The sequence below is a fragment of the Harmonia axyridis genome, chromosome 6 (assembly GCF_914767665.1).
Source record: "Harmonia axyridis chromosome 6, icHarAxyr1.1, whole genome shotgun sequence".
Classification (NCBI taxonomy): domain Eukaryota; kingdom Metazoa; phylum Arthropoda; class Insecta; order Coleoptera; family Coccinellidae; genus Harmonia; species Harmonia axyridis.
The window spans coordinates 5,791,933-5,810,501 of NC_059506.1; the positions used below are offsets into that span (position 1 = coordinate 5,791,933).

Here is an 18,569-nt window from a genome sequence, read left to right on the forward strand (position 1 = left end):
ACTTATAATTTATTTATCACAGTTACCTAACTGGATCTTTATAATAATTTGGATTTTCCTGAGAATTACTATAGTGAGCTGTATGAATTTTTTTCTTGAAATAGATTGCAGATACTACAAAATTTCAACAAACCAAAAAGTGTAAATAATTCTGGAGGAAAAAAGCGGGCACCCTTTCAGAAAAAATTCTCCCTGTAGATTTGCATTCAAAATTAGGATATCACATGATGAAAACTTTAAATGAGATTATAACTATGCCAATTCGGGGAAAGTGATTTTTGATAAAAACTTGAACATTAACACCTCTATCTCAAAAACAAATCGTTTGCGGACTCATGTTATAGGAGTTTTTTTCTTTAAATGATCCAAAAATTCTGCCACTTTCATTTGTACCCCAATTTAAGAACATCCTGTAGATAAAGTCAATTAAAAACTGATATATTCACAAATGAATTGCAATTTGAATGAAACACAATAAATTGTACAACACAGCCCAAACAATTTTTCGATGCGAATTACTCAGTTCAGTGCTTTGATAAATACAATACTGAAATTTTGTGACGAGAATGATACAAAAAACTGAAAACAACAGGTAAGTGTAAAATCACAGATGGTAAATAAGGGGCGATGCCGAGAAAGCGGATAGATAAAGGGAAATCATAAACTTCGGACAAAGACGAGCTCGTAATGCAATAAAAGTACTCATCTTGAAGACGATAATAAACTCATAAACTGTATTATTGGTTCATTTTATGGAGAAATTCTCGTTCTTCGTCTTAGCGAGATTCCTGAAATTTTATATTTTGAAATTCTTGGGGGGGTAATTACTCTCAGTATCCCCCATTTCTACGCCCTTGCCTATTCAAGAAATAACAAGTCCAGGAAACTTTTGTTGCAAAATTGTGATTGTTTAGTTGATTATGGGACACGAAGCGCCGTATTTTCGAAAAAAATAAGTTCAGACTTTAGTTTTCATGCAAAATACGGTGTAAAATCGTTTGTGGAATGCCTAATTCCGAAGATAGACGAAGAATCGACAAACCTGGGTTTTCATAAAAAAAACTGGCAGCAATATTCTCAGTTGTTTTTGAGCGATGCATACAGTTTCGATTCTTCACATCAATTGTCCCAGAAACTCGGACTTTTCCACCAGTTTCACTATTTCCGGCCGAGAATGGGCTTCACATCGAAAAGTGAACATTCTAATTTTATTGCCATCACCAATTGGAATAATTAGATAGTATTTCAATAGTTGAATATTTACTTAGAGCTTCAGTTCTTTTTTACAATCAAAGAATGAATTTTTCATTATTTTTTCATACAACCGACAACCTAACGCCAATCCTTCTACAACATCTGATGCGGAAATCAAGTGAATTAATGGCAATCGCCTTAAAATTCAAGAAAGCTATATAGTCCCTTCAATTTCAAAAGCCACTAGTTTCATCTTGAACATTTTCAAGAGCGAGTGGCCACTCCAGTATTATTTTTGGATAACTACCAAAATTCAAAATGTGGATAGAGAAGAAGAAGTGGACCAAAATGTTTTCTTCCATGACAGATACCACAGAATATATCTGTTATGAAAATAAAAACATAGAAATATATCAAAAATAAATGTTGACGTTTCTTTTTAACCTTAAACAATTTTATTTTTATAGGTGGAGAACTGAAAAAGGAACAAAATATTGAAGTTGATCACTTTATGGGTTTTTTAAATTTTTAATTTCTCATAATTCAGAACAAGTACACACTATCACATTAGAAATGGATAAACTAAAAAGAGTTTTAACTGGAAATGATTCTCCTGATGAAGAAAGCGGAATTATGGATCAGGTTTAGTGAAAACATTGCTATATCTATAAACCAATTTCATTCTGTACTATCGCATAAACTTTCTAGGTGCTGACATGCGAGTAGTTAATCTTTTTGCATGTCTAAACCTACAAATTACTATTCAACATAAAATCTGATATTTTTATGATGAACAAAGTATCAATGATACAAGAGAACGCAACATATTATTTTGATTTCAGTTCAGCGATGCTGCAACATTCAGTTGGTCTACAAGAATTAAAGGATTCATTGCATGTTTTGTTATTGGAATTGCATTTTCAATATTAGGTTCATTTGCATTATTTTTTCATGGAGGACTGAGATTGTTTGCAGCTTTTTATACATTAGGGAATATAACGTCTCTCTTCAGTACATTATTTTTGATGGGACCTTTTAACCAAATAAAGAAAATGTTTGCCGCTACCAGAGCATTAGCTACTTGTATAGTGATTATATCATTCATATTGACACTCATTGCTGCATTTGTGGTGAGTTTTATGTTTATATATACTCTAAGGGTATGCAGGGTGTCCCAAGTTCCTGCGCCTATTAGACTTTTCTGGAGAACTGGGCCATTCTGAAAATTGGGATTATGATTGATATTCTCTACTAAGCTAATATATTTTGTGCCCTTAGTACGTCCGATTGAACATAATTAAATATACATAAATAGATAATAACATATATGATTTTTCTAAAAAAAATTATTAAAATATTATTTTTCTTCTGTAATATGAAGTATTCAATTCTGAAACATTTTCTGTTACAACTTACGATTTATTGATGACTGTTTCATTATTTCAAGCAATTTTCAAAATATTAATGAAAAAACTATTTGAAATAATGCAACAGTTAAAACAGAAAGTCGTTCAGAATAGGAATACTTAATTATATCAGAGAAGAAAAATAACACAAATTTTCTTTAGAAAATATCATTTTCATTCCCTAGATAACCAGAAGCATCTCTATAGAAGCTTAGTAGAGAATATCAACTAATATCATAATTCCAATAGACCCAGTTCTCCAGAAACGTCTATTAAGCACCCAAACTTTGGATACCCCATGTATAATAAAATAAAAATTTGAGTATCTTATAGATCTTTTGAAAATTTATTACTAAAACTGGTATTATGGAAGATATGGAATAGGAAACATCTTACAGAAAAATGTTTCGAATAAAAAGTTAAAACAGAAAGTCGTTCAGCATTGGAATACTTAATACTATCAGAGAAGAAAAAATAAAAGAAATTTAATTCCCCCCTGTGGGGGTACAGGTGTCAACTTTGGAAGTTCAAATGGGAACCCCTGTTTTTTATTGCAGATTCGTATTCTGGGGTAAATAATACAAAAGTTTAGTACAAACAATTTTTCATGAATCGTCACAGATGACTATTCGAATTTGAATTGAACGACCTCAATATATATAATCTGTATCCCATTTGTTACCTTTCGTTGTATGGGTGTATGGTTAATATATACAATTATCATTCACATGAAATTTTAGTCGTTAATTTTCCAACTATTTGTTGAAACAATGGAAAATGTTCTGCACATAAAGATAGACGACCTGAGGAAGATTTCTTCTAGATTCCAAATAATCTTCTTTCGATTGGTACATCCTTATTAATCAATGGGTAATATTTTGAATAAAAAACAAATAATTTCGCCATTTTCAAATGATCTATGACAGTAAATGTTCTGAAAACAAACAGTTCAGCATAAAACGTGGAATGATTAATGAAACGTGTACCTTAAGGTTGGAAAATACAAACTCGAATACAGTCATCTGTGACGATTCGTGGAATATTGTTCGTACGAAACTTTTGTATTTTTTGTCTTAGAATACTAATCTACTATAAAGAACAGGGATTCCCTTTTGAAATTCCAAAGTTGATCACCTAGGGGGAAATTGAATAGATAAGAGGTTCTGGCATGAGTGGACTTCCCCCTCAAAACCATTAACCTTTTATTCTTAAAAATTTTCTTTTTCTTGATTTTTTACTGATTCATCCTAAATCAATCAGGATATACTTAAGCAGTTATTTTTTGGGAAAATTATAAAAGTTATCATTAGCTACTCTAGAGTGTAGGTAAACTTTTATGTTCGTTTGAAACCATCTGTTGTTGTTATTGAACAACTTTTTTCTATAAATAATAAGAAAATATACATTTTCAAATTAATCAATGGCCATTCCAAAATTCACATTTCTCAATTAATTTTAGCTAAAAAACCCTGTGCTTGCATTGTTGCTGATCATTGTTCAATCTCTGGCAATGACCTGGTATTCCTTGTCATACATACCGTATGCTAGAGATGCAGTCAAGAAGACCTTATCAACTTGCATAGATGTCTAAACAGCTTTAATCATAACTGGTACTTACTTAACTTTGAAATTTTCAGTTAGAACTACATAGGTTAAATTTCTACATTTCATATGAAATTGATATTAATTTATTTGTTTTAGTTTGTCTCATGTTGGATATAGTCAGAACTCCATTAAGTATGCCTCATTTCATTTATCAGATTTTCTCTAAGTTACCAAAATACAATTTTCATTCAAACAATACAAGTCACAATAAATTTACTTTTATTTTTGGAATAATGTAATTATGACATTTTTTTTATTAATGAGGAAAGCAGACAATAATAAGTGCTCCTTAGCTCAAAATGGTCCAAATAATCTATTTTGTGATGTATTTTATAAATAAGCTTTGTATTGTATATAAAACTGAAATATATTTTCAATATTTATGTACTTTTATGTAATATACTGAACTGTTTGTATTTATTCTGAAAAAAATATTGAATGAAGTGAATATCCAAATATCTATTGGAATTCTCTTTCAATATTCAAACTATTATCTTAAGAATTTTGAATTTTTATTGGAATTTATAAATAAATGGATGTTTAAAAAATATATATATATTTAATGAAAAACATACATCTTGGAATTGAATTTGAGGAAATGATGAAGGAATGTTCAAAATTATTCTTTGAAAGATCATTTGTGGGTAAAATATAATGAGAAAGCATAGTTAATTTCTCCTACCCAGCAGTGGCGACGCTAGGGGGGAGCCAGGGGGGCCCAGGCCCCCCTAAAATTTGAAAAACTAAGGCCAAAATAATAACAAGATTAGCAAAACTATCATTTCGCTTCACTTTGGCCCCCCCTCCCAAAAAAAAAAATAGGTCCCCCCTTGGCCACCCCTGTTTTTGAAAGTTGGCGCCGCTACTGCTACACAGTTTTGCCGCCAATTGAAAGTGAAAATACTCGAAAGAATATTTTTATATAATAAAAATAATGGATTGAAAGGTAAAAATAAAAACACGTCAAGCTAAATGCAATACAATAGGAAAATATATTTGATATTATTTAATTATTCTAAAATAATTTAATATAATTACAATATGTGATGGCGTTTTGCCCAAGCTGAACATTCAATAACATTTTAAAATTTGTATAAGAACAGTACACAATTACACCAAATTTCTTTATTACACCAATCGTAGAATGCATGAAAGTTTTACTGCTACAATTGCATCTTGGTAGATAAGATTCAAAATCACTCTGTACAATTTTCCAGTTCAGAAGTAATCACTACCTCCTCTGGAATAACCTACAAAAACATAAATCACTGATAATTTTGCATTACAGGCTGGATTATTAGTTAGGTATCTGCCATTAGAGATGAGCGATATTTCACGAACTGTGATTTAATCACTGATATCAGACTGTCACGGTTCCGAAAAACGAATACAGAGCGTGATGGGATCACTGTTTGAACATTTCACAGATATTTTCAGGGCATATCAACGTCCATGCAATCGTAAATTATGAAGCCAGCCTGATGTTTTTATTGCTTCGGAACCTTTGTCGGCACTTATTGATGCACTCTAGCAACATAAGTTCCGTGCGAACGATTGTTTTCGAAAGCCGGACAAATATAAACAGAACGTCGAAGCAGGCTAACTAATAAAAAAACTCAAATGATTCTCTTCCTCAATTGTAATATGTCGTTGGTGGAGAATGAATAGGAATAATTTTATTTTTCTTTCGAAAAATTTATCAAATATAGTTAGGAAATTCGATTATTTAGGGACTGTTTTAACTACCCATTTCTGAATTTTTTGTTGTAAAATTTTTAATTTTTTTCTTATTTTTTTGTTACAGTATCAGCCCCTTAATTATTTTTTATATACAATTATAAAATGAGTGTATTTTGTTTGGAGGTTGATTACTCATCATTTTTATTGAATAAATAAATAAACGTCTGAATATATGCATATGGCTTATTATTTATTATTCGATGTCCTAAAAATCATACCTTTTCATTAAGAGATTTCACAATTCTTTGATTAGCTCAGAAATTAATAGAAAATATCAAATATATTTAGGAAATTTAATTATTCAATAACTGGTTTTACTATATTTTTGTACATTTCTGATTGTTTCTTTTTCTGTTTTTCTCTTATTTTATTTGATGCAGTATCAGCCACTTAATATTATCAATATATATTCACATGTGAATTATTGTATGTGTAGGTATTATTTATTTTTCGATGTCCAAAATGATTCATATCCATATTCCACAAATCTGTTACCTCTAAAGAATTAACAGAAAGACAAAAGAGCTAAGGTTTGGGTGATTCATACAAATAATAATAACAAGCACGGTCCGTGCTTAGCGTTGTGAAACGTGAACGTTCCTGTTCCTTTATGATATCAGTGAAATTAAAGCGTGACGTGATCACTGTTTAGGTATCGGATTCGGTTAGCGTCCGTTCCGTGCAGCACTGGGAGTGAGGTGACGGAGAACGAACTCTAACTGAATCCGATACCTAAACAGTGATCACGTCACGCTTTAATTTCACTGATATCATAAAGGAACAGGAACGTTTACGCCCGGTGCACACATCCGACTTTTGTAGTTACGACACAGTTGCTGTGTCGTACTTGCGGCCTGTGGTACAAAGAATCAAATGGGAGCATGCACACTACCCGCCGTGCCGTTGCGACATCGTAACTGCCATCATACGGGCTGTGGTACAAAGAATCAAATGGGAGCATGCACACTAGCGTACGACACCGCAACGATGTCGCAACTGCAAATGTCGGATGTGTGCACCGGGGCTTAACAACGTGATCTAGAAATCACGGTATCGCTCATCTCTATCTGCCATCCTTTTCATATTATGTTTGTTAGAATAGGCAATCATATGTTACTTCTCAATGATCAAACTTGTAAATTTTGATAGTTTATAACAGCATTTTTAAAATAAGGAATGATTCTACTGAGAAACGTGATTGTTACTTTATGATATAAGTGAAATTGAAGCGTAACATGATCACTGCTTAGATATCGGATAAGTTCCGTTCTGCGTTTGTTATCAATGGGTATGGTCCGTATATCGCCAAGAATTACATAGCAGTTACTATTTATAAGTTGTCTTCAATGTTTCAGGTAACATGCTTCGTATTTACGGAGCGCTTGACACTTCTCATTGGTCGACCAAATTTTTCTTTGACAGAATTTTGGAGGTTAAAAATGATTGATCTCTTTTAATTCGTAAACAACTGAAAGTTCTTAATGAATCTGAAAGGTATTTGTATTACAATTAAAATAATAAATTTTTAGAGTGTTAGATGTCATGGAAAATGAAATATAAACAACAATTTGAAAATTAAAATGACAACTGCCAAGCCGAGTGGGCGTGGTTACCAAACCTAACCAGAATAAAAGTACCGTTGCTCTGGTGACAGATAACTCACCGAAGTTTGAGGAAATAGTCACCAGTTTTTGAGGAATTTGACATATCGCTCATCCGAAAAAAAATGACACATCTCAAAACTTGAATTTCTAGATTCTTCCATTGAATTACTCCAAATTAGTTTGAGTTTTCACTGGAAAATCGTCACGTGAAAGCTTGAATAACTAACTGATGGTGCATGTGTCAATTTCACTTCAACTATTTTGGAGTAATTCAATGGAATAATCTAAAAATTCAAGATTTTGAGATGTGTAACTTTTCTTTCGGATGATCGATATACGGACCACCAACTTACTATCCATAGTAACCAAGGAGATATACAGACCATACTCAATATGTGTATAAACTTGAATCACCCAAATCTTAGCATTTTTTTGCAGCTAGAATTGGTCGCATTTTCTGTTAATTTCTAGAAGGGGTAAGAGAGCTAACCATAGATCTCCAATCTTCGAATCTGACAGATTTGTGAAATCCCTTAATGAGTAATTTTGGACATCGAATAATAAATAATAAGTCATATGCATATATTCAGAAGCAAATATATTTAAAAAAATCAAGTGGCTGATACTGTAACAAAAAATGAGAAAAATAAAAAATTCAACAACAATAAAACCTGTGTGACTACCTGTGAAAATTCTAATATCAGTACTTAAATCACAGTTCATGAAATATCGCTCTTTTCTATTATTCTAAAAATTGTTTGAAATTTCGTTGAACATTGACTATGAATTCGACTCAAGAAAAAAAAACGACATAATAAAAGTGAATTTTGAACTTACCCTGAACTATAAATGTCTGAACAAATCGTTTGCTTGAAACCTGATGATAGGTTTTGATTGTTTCAACTCCGTCAACACCGCCTTTTGTCTTTTAGGAGAGGAAATTTCCAATAAAGGTGTAGCAACAGCCACTGCTACAGGTGTATTAGGAAGGGGCACAAGTGGTGGAACTGCCAAAACTCCGCATTCCACTCTAGCATCTAACTGAATAACATACATCTCGATCTCACGGAGGAGGTTTTCGTTGTTGCAACGTTGCAGAACATCGTTCAATTTATTTAGAATCGACTGCTTACGATCTTCCAGCATATTTTGAATATGTTGATGATGATCTGCTAAATCTTGCATATCAGTATCATCATCGGGATGAAGACCTTCATAAATTATGAGCTCATCATCTAAAATTCGTAGGAGTAATAATTAATCATATAGTGATAAAGGTCCACGCATCGCATCAAAGAGAAATTGGCTTTCTGTGAATTCGTTTGAATTTTTTATTAAATTGAATTGAATTTTTTTGATTAAAGTCCTCTATAGAGAAAAATGATTTCTGCATGCACAGAAGATATACAGGGTGAGCCCAAAGATATCAAGTTCTTCAGTGATTTCGAAAAATTTGAGCGGTGGAATTTCATTCATTTTCAGGGATATCAATTTCAATTGCGATTGATGAGGTTAACATCTCCTGAATTTAACTGACATATCTTTCATGTATGTATTTCCTATTAAACTCTAGATGCCTGAAATTCCGGAATACTCGATTCTACACACCTCTGAAAAATTTTCTCTAAATTATTTTGATTGATATGTATGTGGGATCCAAATTCTTAACACCCAACTGAATGATACGCTACTGACTTTACGAAACGAGAACCACACGATCGACCCTAAAAGGTTGGACTATGCAGATTTATCGATATAGGGAGACGTAAGGGGAAGAGGTACTTGAAACTTAAGGACTGAGGTACGATACAGATGACGGGGGAAAAATTCGACGTAAGATGGTAGACAGACATAGTTAGGATTCGACGTTACAGATTAGACGGGAAAAGGTTAAAGAATTCGACGTGATAGACGCATAGAGTTCGACGTAAAAGAGTAGACGCAGCGAGTTAGATAATTCGATAATTAGACTATTAACAATTAGACGGAATAAAATAACTTCGATAGTTCTATAGACGAAAGTTCAGTGGCTGTACATTCAATTGACGAAGATTGTACAAAGTGTAAATAAACATTAGTTAAGTTCCGGCGGCCTTTTATATAAACCCCTAGACAACCATATAAAAACCCTACATGTATAATATATAAACTATGAGTAGGGAGTAGAACGACTCAAGTGAAAGGAAGGAATCTCGTAAAATAACAAGAAAATCATTGTATAATAAGATTTTAGGTGAATACCATTTGTGATCAATATAAAATATAATATAAGGAATACATACATAATAGATATGTTAGTTTATTCAGGAGATGTTATTATCAATCTTAATTGATATCCCACAAAATATCTGAAAATTAATGAAATTACACCGCTCAATTTTTTGGAGATCACTGAAGAATTTGATATTTTTGGAATCACCTTGCATATCTTCTCTGTATGCAGAAATCATTATTCTCTATAGCGGACTTTTATCAGCTGTATGAACATTTGATGCATAATCGAGAATGGCCATTTGAAATTTTAGAAAAGATTTTTTAGCATCCTATACAGGGTGTCCCGTGAAGACCACATCAAACCAAGGTAGAATGTGGATCAAAGGATAACCCACCTGCTATGACAAAATTCCCATTATAAAAGTCTTACCGTTTTCGAGATATTTTGTTTTTCTTTAAATAATGAATTTTTGCCCCTTTCAATAGTTTTGTCTTTAGGGTTGGTACAATTTTACACCTTTTTGGTTAATTTTTTCAGTAAAATATTGCTGAAGAATGATTTTAACGTTTACATTAAAAACATTCTCCGAACATTTTAAAGTAGGGCTGTGAGAAATATTTTTATTGAAAATTTTGGTAGTGGATTCTTTCGTTCATGAAGTTTAGCCAATCGTAGTGAAACCAAAATGTACTGAGCCACTGCTGCACATTACATCAATAAATTGTCTATTTTATAGTGATTTCAAAAAGGTATCACACAAGTCATTTGTTATTCAAAGAAAAAAGATATGGCTGTTTTTATCCAAATGGGTACGTTTCTGACAAAATCAAGTTTGTCAATTCTGTTAAGAAATCTTTGATGTTGCATTACCTAGTGAACAATGGCAATTGTTTACCTCGTGTGGATTTATGATATTCCAGCTATGCAAATTGTGGAGATTCATGTACCCATCCTTGATACAGGAAGACTCGTCGGTCCAAATGATCTTATTGAAAATATCTGGATCTGCATGATGTTTTCGCAACATTTGCCGGAAAAATTGAATTTCGTTGGGGTGAAGAATTATGCGAGTAATATTTTCGCAAGTAAACAATTGCCATTGCTCACTAGGTAATGCAACATCGAAGATTTCTTAACAGAATTGACAAACTTGATTTTGTCAGAAACGTACCTATTTGGATAAAAACAGCCATATCTTTTTTCTTTGAATAACAAATGACTTGTGTGGTACCTTTTTGAAATCACTATAAAATAGACAATTTATTGGTGTAATGTGCAGCAGTAGCTCAGTACATTTTGGTTCCACTAAACTTCATGAACGAAAGAATCCACTACCAAAATTTTCAATAAAAATATTTCTCACAGCCCCCCATTATAATGTTCGGAGAATGTTTTTAATGTAAACGTTGAAATCATTCTCCAGCAATATTTTACTGAAAAAATTAACCAAATAGGTGTAAAATTGGACCAACCGTAAAAAACTAAACTATTGAAAGGGGCAAAAATTCATTATTTTCAAAAAAAAACAAAATATCTCGAAAATAGTAAGACTTTTATAATGGGAAATTTGTCATAGCAGGTGGGTTATCCTTTGATCTACATTCTCCCTCGGTTCGACGTGGTCTTTAAGGGACACCCTGTATAATCTAAACAATTGAATTCAGGGCGGTGATGCGGTAAAGAACAGCATCTCAAGCAAATTCACTAAAAGCCAATTTCTCTTTGATGTGGTACATGGTTTTATGTCGAAATAGTTACCTGAATGTCCCGAATGATGTTGAGCCTGTAGTGTCTCATGGTGCAGTTGATCATGCTGGAGATGTTCATGTTGAAGATGCTCATGCTGAAGCTGTTCATGTTGAAGATGCTCATGCTGTAATTGGTCATGTTGAAGATCTTCAGTATGTAGTTGATCATGTTGTAATTGTTCATGTTGCAACTGCTCATTCTGAAGCTGCTCATGTTGAAGTTGTTCATGTTGTAATTGTTCATAATGTTCAGTTATCTGATCACTCTTTAGTTCTTGGAGTTCCTCCTGCTGCAACTGCTCTTGCTGCAACATTTCTTCTTCCGTTTTATGAGGCTGGCATAACAAATGGACATGCTTGCACATGTTACCTTTTTTTGTAGAATCGGAACAAGTACATGAGTACCTGGAAAATAGATTTTTGAAAATTTGTCATCGGTAATTGGAAAAATAAATGTACACACCTATGAATGCAGACTTTACATTCAGAACAGTTAATTTCACACTGACATTCTAAATCTTTTGCTGTTATACAATATACCTCTCCACTTTTACAAGATGGAAACAGCCAACCTTGATTAGTTTTAACAATCAAATCCTTCTGTAGGGTCAAGCTAGTTTTATGACGTAATCTGATACTTTTAAGTTTACCATTCGCTTTGATTTCACGTTTTTCTTGTTTAGATACTGTGAGTGGTGGGAGATCCTCATTATGTCCCACATGAGTGGCAAACAACATAACTTTCACAGATCCATTTTTATGTTTCATCGCCTGAAAGGTGATATTCATAGGAATCTTTATTTTCAAAGAATTCTCATTGATTGGGTAATAGCTGTTCACTTCTTATTATCACAATTGATATTATTAAAAAATGATAAAAGCAAAGGGCAATGACACCTACAAAGCCTAAAGTAAATATGAAAAAATAGAATAAAGTGAAAACATCATTAAATTATCAAAGTGAACAAGACATTGTACAATTGAATTCAAATGATTAGCAATAAAAAGTAATACACTGTTGTTGAACTCATTTCAATTTGGTACTCAAACATAAATGACATTTATTGACTCCAATACCGAAAATCAAAAATTTAGGTATTTTATTTCTGAAAGTTAAAAAATGTAGAAGTTCCATTTATTCACCTTTATAGTAGCAGGGCAATAGCCATCTATTTTACAGCTTCCTTGAGTTTTCAATCGTCTTATGTTCTTTCCTCTAGGTTGATAATATCCAGATCTATGACATCTATAAATCATTGTACTTTCATATTTTGCTGTACTTGCTTCATGCCTTTTGATAAAGAGACTCTTGTTTTCATTTTCATACAATTTCTTCCATTCAAGAAAAGAATCGAAATCTGCAAAGTCTTTATGCTCAGGAAGTATAACTATTTCATGTTCTTCTCGAAAATGATGGAATAGTCCTCTTCTATCCCAATCCGAGTATTCACAAATAGGACACCGTTTTTTAATTTTAGCTTTATTATATTCAACTACTTGATCAGGAGGTAAATGTGATTTTCTATGACTTTTAAAGTTTCTCATATAACTGAAGTTTTTACCACATTCTTCACAAGTAAAAGGGTAATCCTTCTTCTCTTGATAAGGTGGAGGAATTTCTGGGTGGAATTTCTTTATATGTCTTCTTAAATTGCTTACTCCGCTATATTCTCTTTTACATTCATGGCAGTAAGTATCGTGCTCCATTTCTCATTTATTTTATTAACTACTTTGGAATTTATTCGAAAATCTTGGTTATATTGGATGAGAAGAATATAATTCAATTAGGTATTTTTTTCAATAAATATTGGGTTACCCTTACTAACAATTCCATTCGCCCATCATTTATTCAATATTTTGAATAGAAAATATCACATAGTACATTTTATTGAATCATTTTTTTAGATTAATGAAAATTAACCAAAACCACAGAGTAACCAACTTTACGCTTACAGTCTATCGAAAATTCAAAAACTATTTTTCTGTGGGACGCGGATTACGTCAAATAAGGATTAGAAGCAGAAAACGGATACGATCGATTAATATGAGAGGCAATATGTGTATTTTATTTCGTATTTTACGCTATTATGTTAGAAATAGAAAACATGTTCCATTCTTTAATGATTTATTCATCTTTACAGAATAATAATCACAGAAATACATCTACATATATGTATACATGTATATTTTTAGTTACGATATCAAGTGATATTTTTTAAATATCCTCCTTGTATCGAACCCCGGAGAAGTATCCCCGATCTAATGATTCATGTTGCTCGTATCATTTTATAAAAATCCATCTAGTAGATAATATTGAAAGCGGGTTCTAGACCAATTTGACCTGTGACCCCCGAGCGTTATTTGATTTTGGTGGATGCGCTTGCGGTGAGTTAGTGGTCGTTCGATGCTAATTGAGAGCATTTCGAGAACTATTAAACTTAGAAAAAAAATCTTCAAGAATCCCCGATCTCTATTTTCGAAATATTAAGATATCATTCATTCTCGAAAAACGACTTTTTTAAATTTTGCGCTATATCTTGGTTTCTGTTCGAGATATTCGAAAACGTGTAAGACATTTTTTAGTAATAATTTTTATGGTTTATATGAAACTCATAAAAAAATCAACCAAGATATCTATAATAATCTGTGAACTTCAGATAATTACAATATTCGGTGGCCACCAAGGCCTCCGGATTTAACATCGTTAGATTTTTTCCTTTGATCACATTCGAAGAACAACATTAATCCACCTTGGTGGCCACCGAATATTTTAATTATCTGAAGTTCACAGATTGATTTTCCGTGTGAAACTGAAACTTTTGAAGATTTTCATAGTTTGATAAAAATTTATATACAGTCCATTCAGGAATTATTGACATCGAAGTAGGCCATGAACGTCTAGTCGCGGCTTTATTTCTGGTTACAAAAATATCACTAAAAATTGCTATGGTTCATCATAGAAATAACCAGTTTAAATTATTTTCATCATTTTTGTATCCGAAAGATCCTGAATTTTCGAAATTACGAAGGGACGCATACAGTCATGATTTCATAAATTGAAATTCAGATTATATAACGTAAAAATATAGTGAAATGCTATCTCATTTCAAGGAAATCAAATGAAGAGATATATATTCATTTAAGAGTCGCCCATGAAAGATCCCATTGAAGTTCATTAAAATATGCATATTCCTTTTCACCAAAGGCTCTTCAAAAATTGTTGCATTACTGATGGACACTAGATACCAACCTGCTTGCAAAATTCTTATCAAATAATCTTATGGATCATTTTAACTGTGGTGTCTGAAGTCGTGAAGAAAACAGAAAAAACTGGTTGATAAATTTAAATAGAGTAGCTTAGTGAATGGAAGAGCCATATCATAATAAGACAGAAATAAAATTCAAAGAATCCATTTAGTATATGAAAAATTTTTTGACATCACAGTTGTACTGTAACTTTCAAAATTGGAACCAATTTATCAGCCGATGACTTTCTAAAGTCACTATTTATTGAAACTGTTCATGACATGAATGATTGATTAAACTTGTATGAAAAATGTAGGTACTATTTGTACTCGAGTTTTCTGTTTTATATTGAAATGCTTTTATACTAGTTTCTATTAAATTACATAAATTATTTTGCCCATAACAGCTTTAACTCACTCACTAAAAGCATTTTTGCATGAAATTATTTTCAATTTGTGAATTTTAAAACTTTATTGCATTCTATTATAATCTTCAAGTGGGTAAGAGGTGAAGAAAATCTTGAAGTTACTCTTTTGAATATATTTTTCGATTGAGTAAAAATTCTATAAAGCAATTGGAATTTATTAGATTTTTGGATTACTCATTGAGGAACAAAAAACAGATATAACAATACTTAATTTCAATAGAATAGAATACAAATAAACTATAGATGCAATGCCAAGACTTTGTATAGCAATCTAATTATAAAATAATTCTCTCTTCATAGATTTATATAATCCGCATGATCACCACTGTCAAAACAAAACATCCAGGTAAAAATCCAAATATTCATCATTCAAAATAGCAATCCTTCCACTTTTACCCTTGAATTTACTTGAAAAACTTTTTGTTTTCTTTCTAGAGTCCACTGTTGAATAATGCTGCCATTGTCAAAAAACCAAATTTCCTCCAGATAAATGAATTTCACATTTTGTTGCAAATATTCTCTGTATTTACCATAAAATCGTACTCAACTCATTATATTTTTCTGTTCATCAATAAGAATTTTCCTTTTATTAACTGTTTTGAACTTGTTACCAATTAAGTTTATGTAATGTTGTCTTTGATTGATTAAAATCCAGGTGCTTTTTGGTCAAATTTCATCCAGGCTGATATATTGGTTGCTTTTGGCTCGGTTTCTGGTAACAATCAAATCATTCAATGATTCTTTGAAGGTGAAATCGTATTGCACAGGTTTTCTTCCACTAATAATCCAGGTTGTAATGACTTGCCTTCTTCTTTTTCAAACAGTACTGTGAGAAATACTCAAATAAACTAATCGATGTGTGTTTGAAATTGATACAACTTTTAAGTTTCAAAATTTCTTCGATCAAAACCAATAACACAAATAAACTGAAATCTAACCTCCTGTCAATGACATTTCCAATGCCAACCCGAAATCTGCAATTCAAAATGTTACTGAATGGGCCAGTACCAACTTAATTTCGATTTTCCAAAGCCACCCGGGATGTCAATAATTCCTGAATGGACTATATCGTATGTTATATATTTTTAAAAAGGAAAAAATTAAGCGATATCATTTGTTATACAGATTGTTATTATATATAATCTACATCCATTTTACATTTCAGTGTTTGGATTTTAAATGAAAATACACTCCAATGAATAAAACTTAAACTATAATCTAATGAAATTTTTCCATTCTGCCCTGTTAGTCGCTACTCTAGCGCTTCTTTTAGGTTCTTTCCTCTCCTCTGAAAATATTATGATTTACATTTGAAAAAGTTTGTATTATTACTCCAAAACTAATGGCAATAAAATATAAATTATTACACCAATGGATTCTACTAAAAAAAGTGCCTCTAGGATGTCTTTGTTTCATGTTAATAGCACCAATAATTGAGAACTTTTCATTTCACGCCATTTTCCAAATTTCCTTTATGGCTTGGGAACAGCTGAATTTATGAGGTTGCGATTTTCACCAAATTAATTCTTAATCAAGCCCGAAAATGTGACTGTCATTTTTTTCTAGCTCAAAGGAGTTCTGAGATCCCCTCAATTATAGACAACGAATTTGGGATAACCGATACACTGTGTTATAATTTGATTATTCTATATTCTTGACCTGTAATGTATGAGCAAGGAATATTATCAACTATTATAATACGATTATAAGCGCAAAAAATTGTTTCGGATAAATTTGAAAATAGTCTGTCTGAAGTTAAGGTAAACTAGTAATAAAATTGATAAAATTTATCAGAAATTATTGTGGAAATTTTATTGGTCAATCTCACCTTGTACTCCCCAAACCAGTTTTTTTGATGAGATGTGGAAGATAAGCACAATTCCCACCAATATAAGAACGATCAAATTGCCACGCGGCAGGCAGCACGTGTACTATTTCTGCCAATGAAAGTAACCAAATCGACATAAATTATTGTATACTAGCGCACTGGGGTACATTCAAACGGGCTGGTAAGAACAAAAAATTCCCTGCTGACCTTACTCCCTAATAAATTTCAGGGAACTTGAAAAACTCTCGAATTAAGAAATATTCTGACCTATTCAAGTGAGTTTGCATATACTTCAACGAAATAAAAAGAGAAAATCAGTTACACAACAAACTAAAACCGAGTAAAATGCTCATTTCATTCATTTCATTAATCCACATGCATAGACCGCACTGGTCTATGCAGCCAATGAAAGTAACCAAATCGGTATGCGGTGCAACGTTAACTATATTAGCCAATAGAAACAACCAAATCTACACATTCTGGTTCCAGATACAATCCGCTATAATACCAGGGTTCATTTAAAAGTATTGTTAGGCAATACCCTGGCTCCTAGTGCATTGCTGGAAACTTGGACAACCCTTGTTTGATCAAAACATTCTAGCTTCCTCCAAGTGGCTGTGGATATAATATACAAGAAGATGTCGTTCAGAGGTTGGAATTCGTAAACCAGGAATTTTAGCGCTTACAAACGTTTACCAACATCTTGTTTCCTGATGAAGCTCATTTTCACCTTAGTAGCATATGGGCTGTATTGTCATCGCGAGTATTATCGATTCTTACTTTCTTTTAAGATGAAAGGGGGGGGGGGGGGGGCATACACTTACTGTGAATTCAGAGCTTTATGTTAGGATGTTTTGAAGCCTGAACTGCAGAACTCTCCTGGATATAACCATAGCATAGATAAGGAAAGGATAGTAAGCCAGTGTAGTGCTTTTTTCGATTTTGTTGATGTTGAGCGCCATCTAGTTATACTCACGTTTTACTCGAATTTTACTGTCAAAAATTGGTCCGTAAAGTGGAGCCCTCTGAAAAAATCGGTGTTATTTTGAAGAACTAAAATATTTGAAATAGAGTGGTCAGAAGATTTCTATATTTTGATATTTTTTCTGCTCTGTAATAAGCATTTACGCTAGTGGCGTGTATTTGTGATAACTTAATAATAACATAAAAATTGTTGGCAATGTCATGCGACCCCTTTTCAACCACGCCACTGAATGAATTATCGTATTATTTCTGCGCCATCTATAGCTCATGATTCAGCGCCCTCTATTATCGAGCTACTTCTCCAAATCCAACTACAGTAGCGACCCCTGGCGACTATTTCCTTGCCGTCAAACGGCGGTTGGCTTACTATCCTTTCCTTATACTATGATATAACCATAGAATATGGTTCCAGCTGGATGTGGCAATTTCACACAGGTTCAATTTCGGTCTGCCACGAGTTCCTGAATTTTTTCCAGGCAAATTAATCTCCAGGAGAGGCAGGCGCGGATCCAGGCCCGACTTTTGGGGGGGACTTTTAGACATCTTTATTTCAGAAATTGGGTCAAATTAAA

General features: G+C 32.5%; 2 protein-coding genes across 4 annotated transcripts; one reads left to right on the forward strand and one right to left on the reverse strand.

The window, feature by feature from the left end:
• The first annotated feature begins 1,620 nt into the window (after window positions 1-1,620).
• On the forward strand, window positions 1,621-4,592 carry LOC123682620 (vesicle transport protein SFT2B). 3 transcript variants are annotated; one of them, XR_006747838.1, is made up of 4 exons: window positions 1,621-1,836; window positions 2,037-2,324; window positions 4,060-4,251; window positions 4,302-4,592. XR_006747838.1 is itself a non-coding variant. In XM_045621358.1 (4 exons), exons 1-3 carry the CDS (start codon window positions 1,768-1,770, stop codon window positions 4,189-4,191), a joined length of 489 nt encoding a protein of 162 aa, XP_045477314.1. In that variant the 5' UTR covers window positions 1,622-1,767; the 3' UTR covers window positions 4,192-4,210; window positions 4,302-4,592. The 3 variants fall into 3 exon arrangements, 2 of the variants coding, with proteins under 2 accessions (XP_045477313.1, XP_045477314.1); XM_045621358.1 differs by having other exon boundaries at window positions 1,622-1,836; window positions 4,060-4,210; XM_045621357.1 differs by having other exon boundaries at window positions 4,060-4,592.
• Window positions 4,593-5,174: 582 nt separating this feature from the next.
• LOC123682343 lies at window positions 5,175-13,466 on the reverse strand. The gene is made up of 5 exons (XM_045620909.1): window positions 12,656-13,466; window positions 11,976-12,283; window positions 11,523-11,917; window positions 8,387-8,784; window positions 5,175-5,455 (listed from the first exon to the last, which is right to left on the reverse strand). Exons 1-4 carry the CDS (start codon window positions 13,217-13,219, stop codon window positions 8,393-8,395), a joined length of 1,659 nt encoding a protein of 552 aa, XP_045476865.1. The 5' UTR covers window positions 13,220-13,466; the 3' UTR covers window positions 5,175-5,455; window positions 8,387-8,392.
• Between the last annotated feature and the right edge of the window lie 5,103 nt (window positions 13,467-18,569).

Excerpts from the sequence above, each read along its gene's own strand:
- LOC123682620 (XM_045621357.1), top strand. The coding sequence starts at position 1,768 with ATGGATAAACTAAAAAGAGTTTTAACTGGAAATGATTCTCCTGATGAA. Across the intron at positions 1,837-2,036 it reads AAAGCGGAATTATGGATCAG|TTCAGCGATGCTGCAACATT; the intron begins GTTTAGTGAAAA and ends TTTTGATTTCAG. Across the intron at positions 2,325-4,059 it reads CACTCATTGCTGCATTTGTG|CTAAAAAACCCTGTGCTTGC; the intron begins GTGAGTTTTATG and ends AATTAATTTTAG.
- LOC123682343 (XM_045620909.1), bottom strand. The coding sequence starts at position 13,219 with ATGGAGCACGATACTTACTGCCATGAATGTAAAAGAGAATATAGCGGA. Across the intron at positions 11,918-11,975 it reads TGTAAAGTCTGCATTCATAG|GTACTCATGTACTTGTTCCG; the intron begins GTGTGTACATTT and ends TCTATTTTCCAG. Across the intron at positions 8,785-11,522 it reads ACATCATTCGGGACATTCAG|ATGATGAGCTCATAATTTAT; the intron begins GTAACTATTTCG and ends TACGAATTTTAG.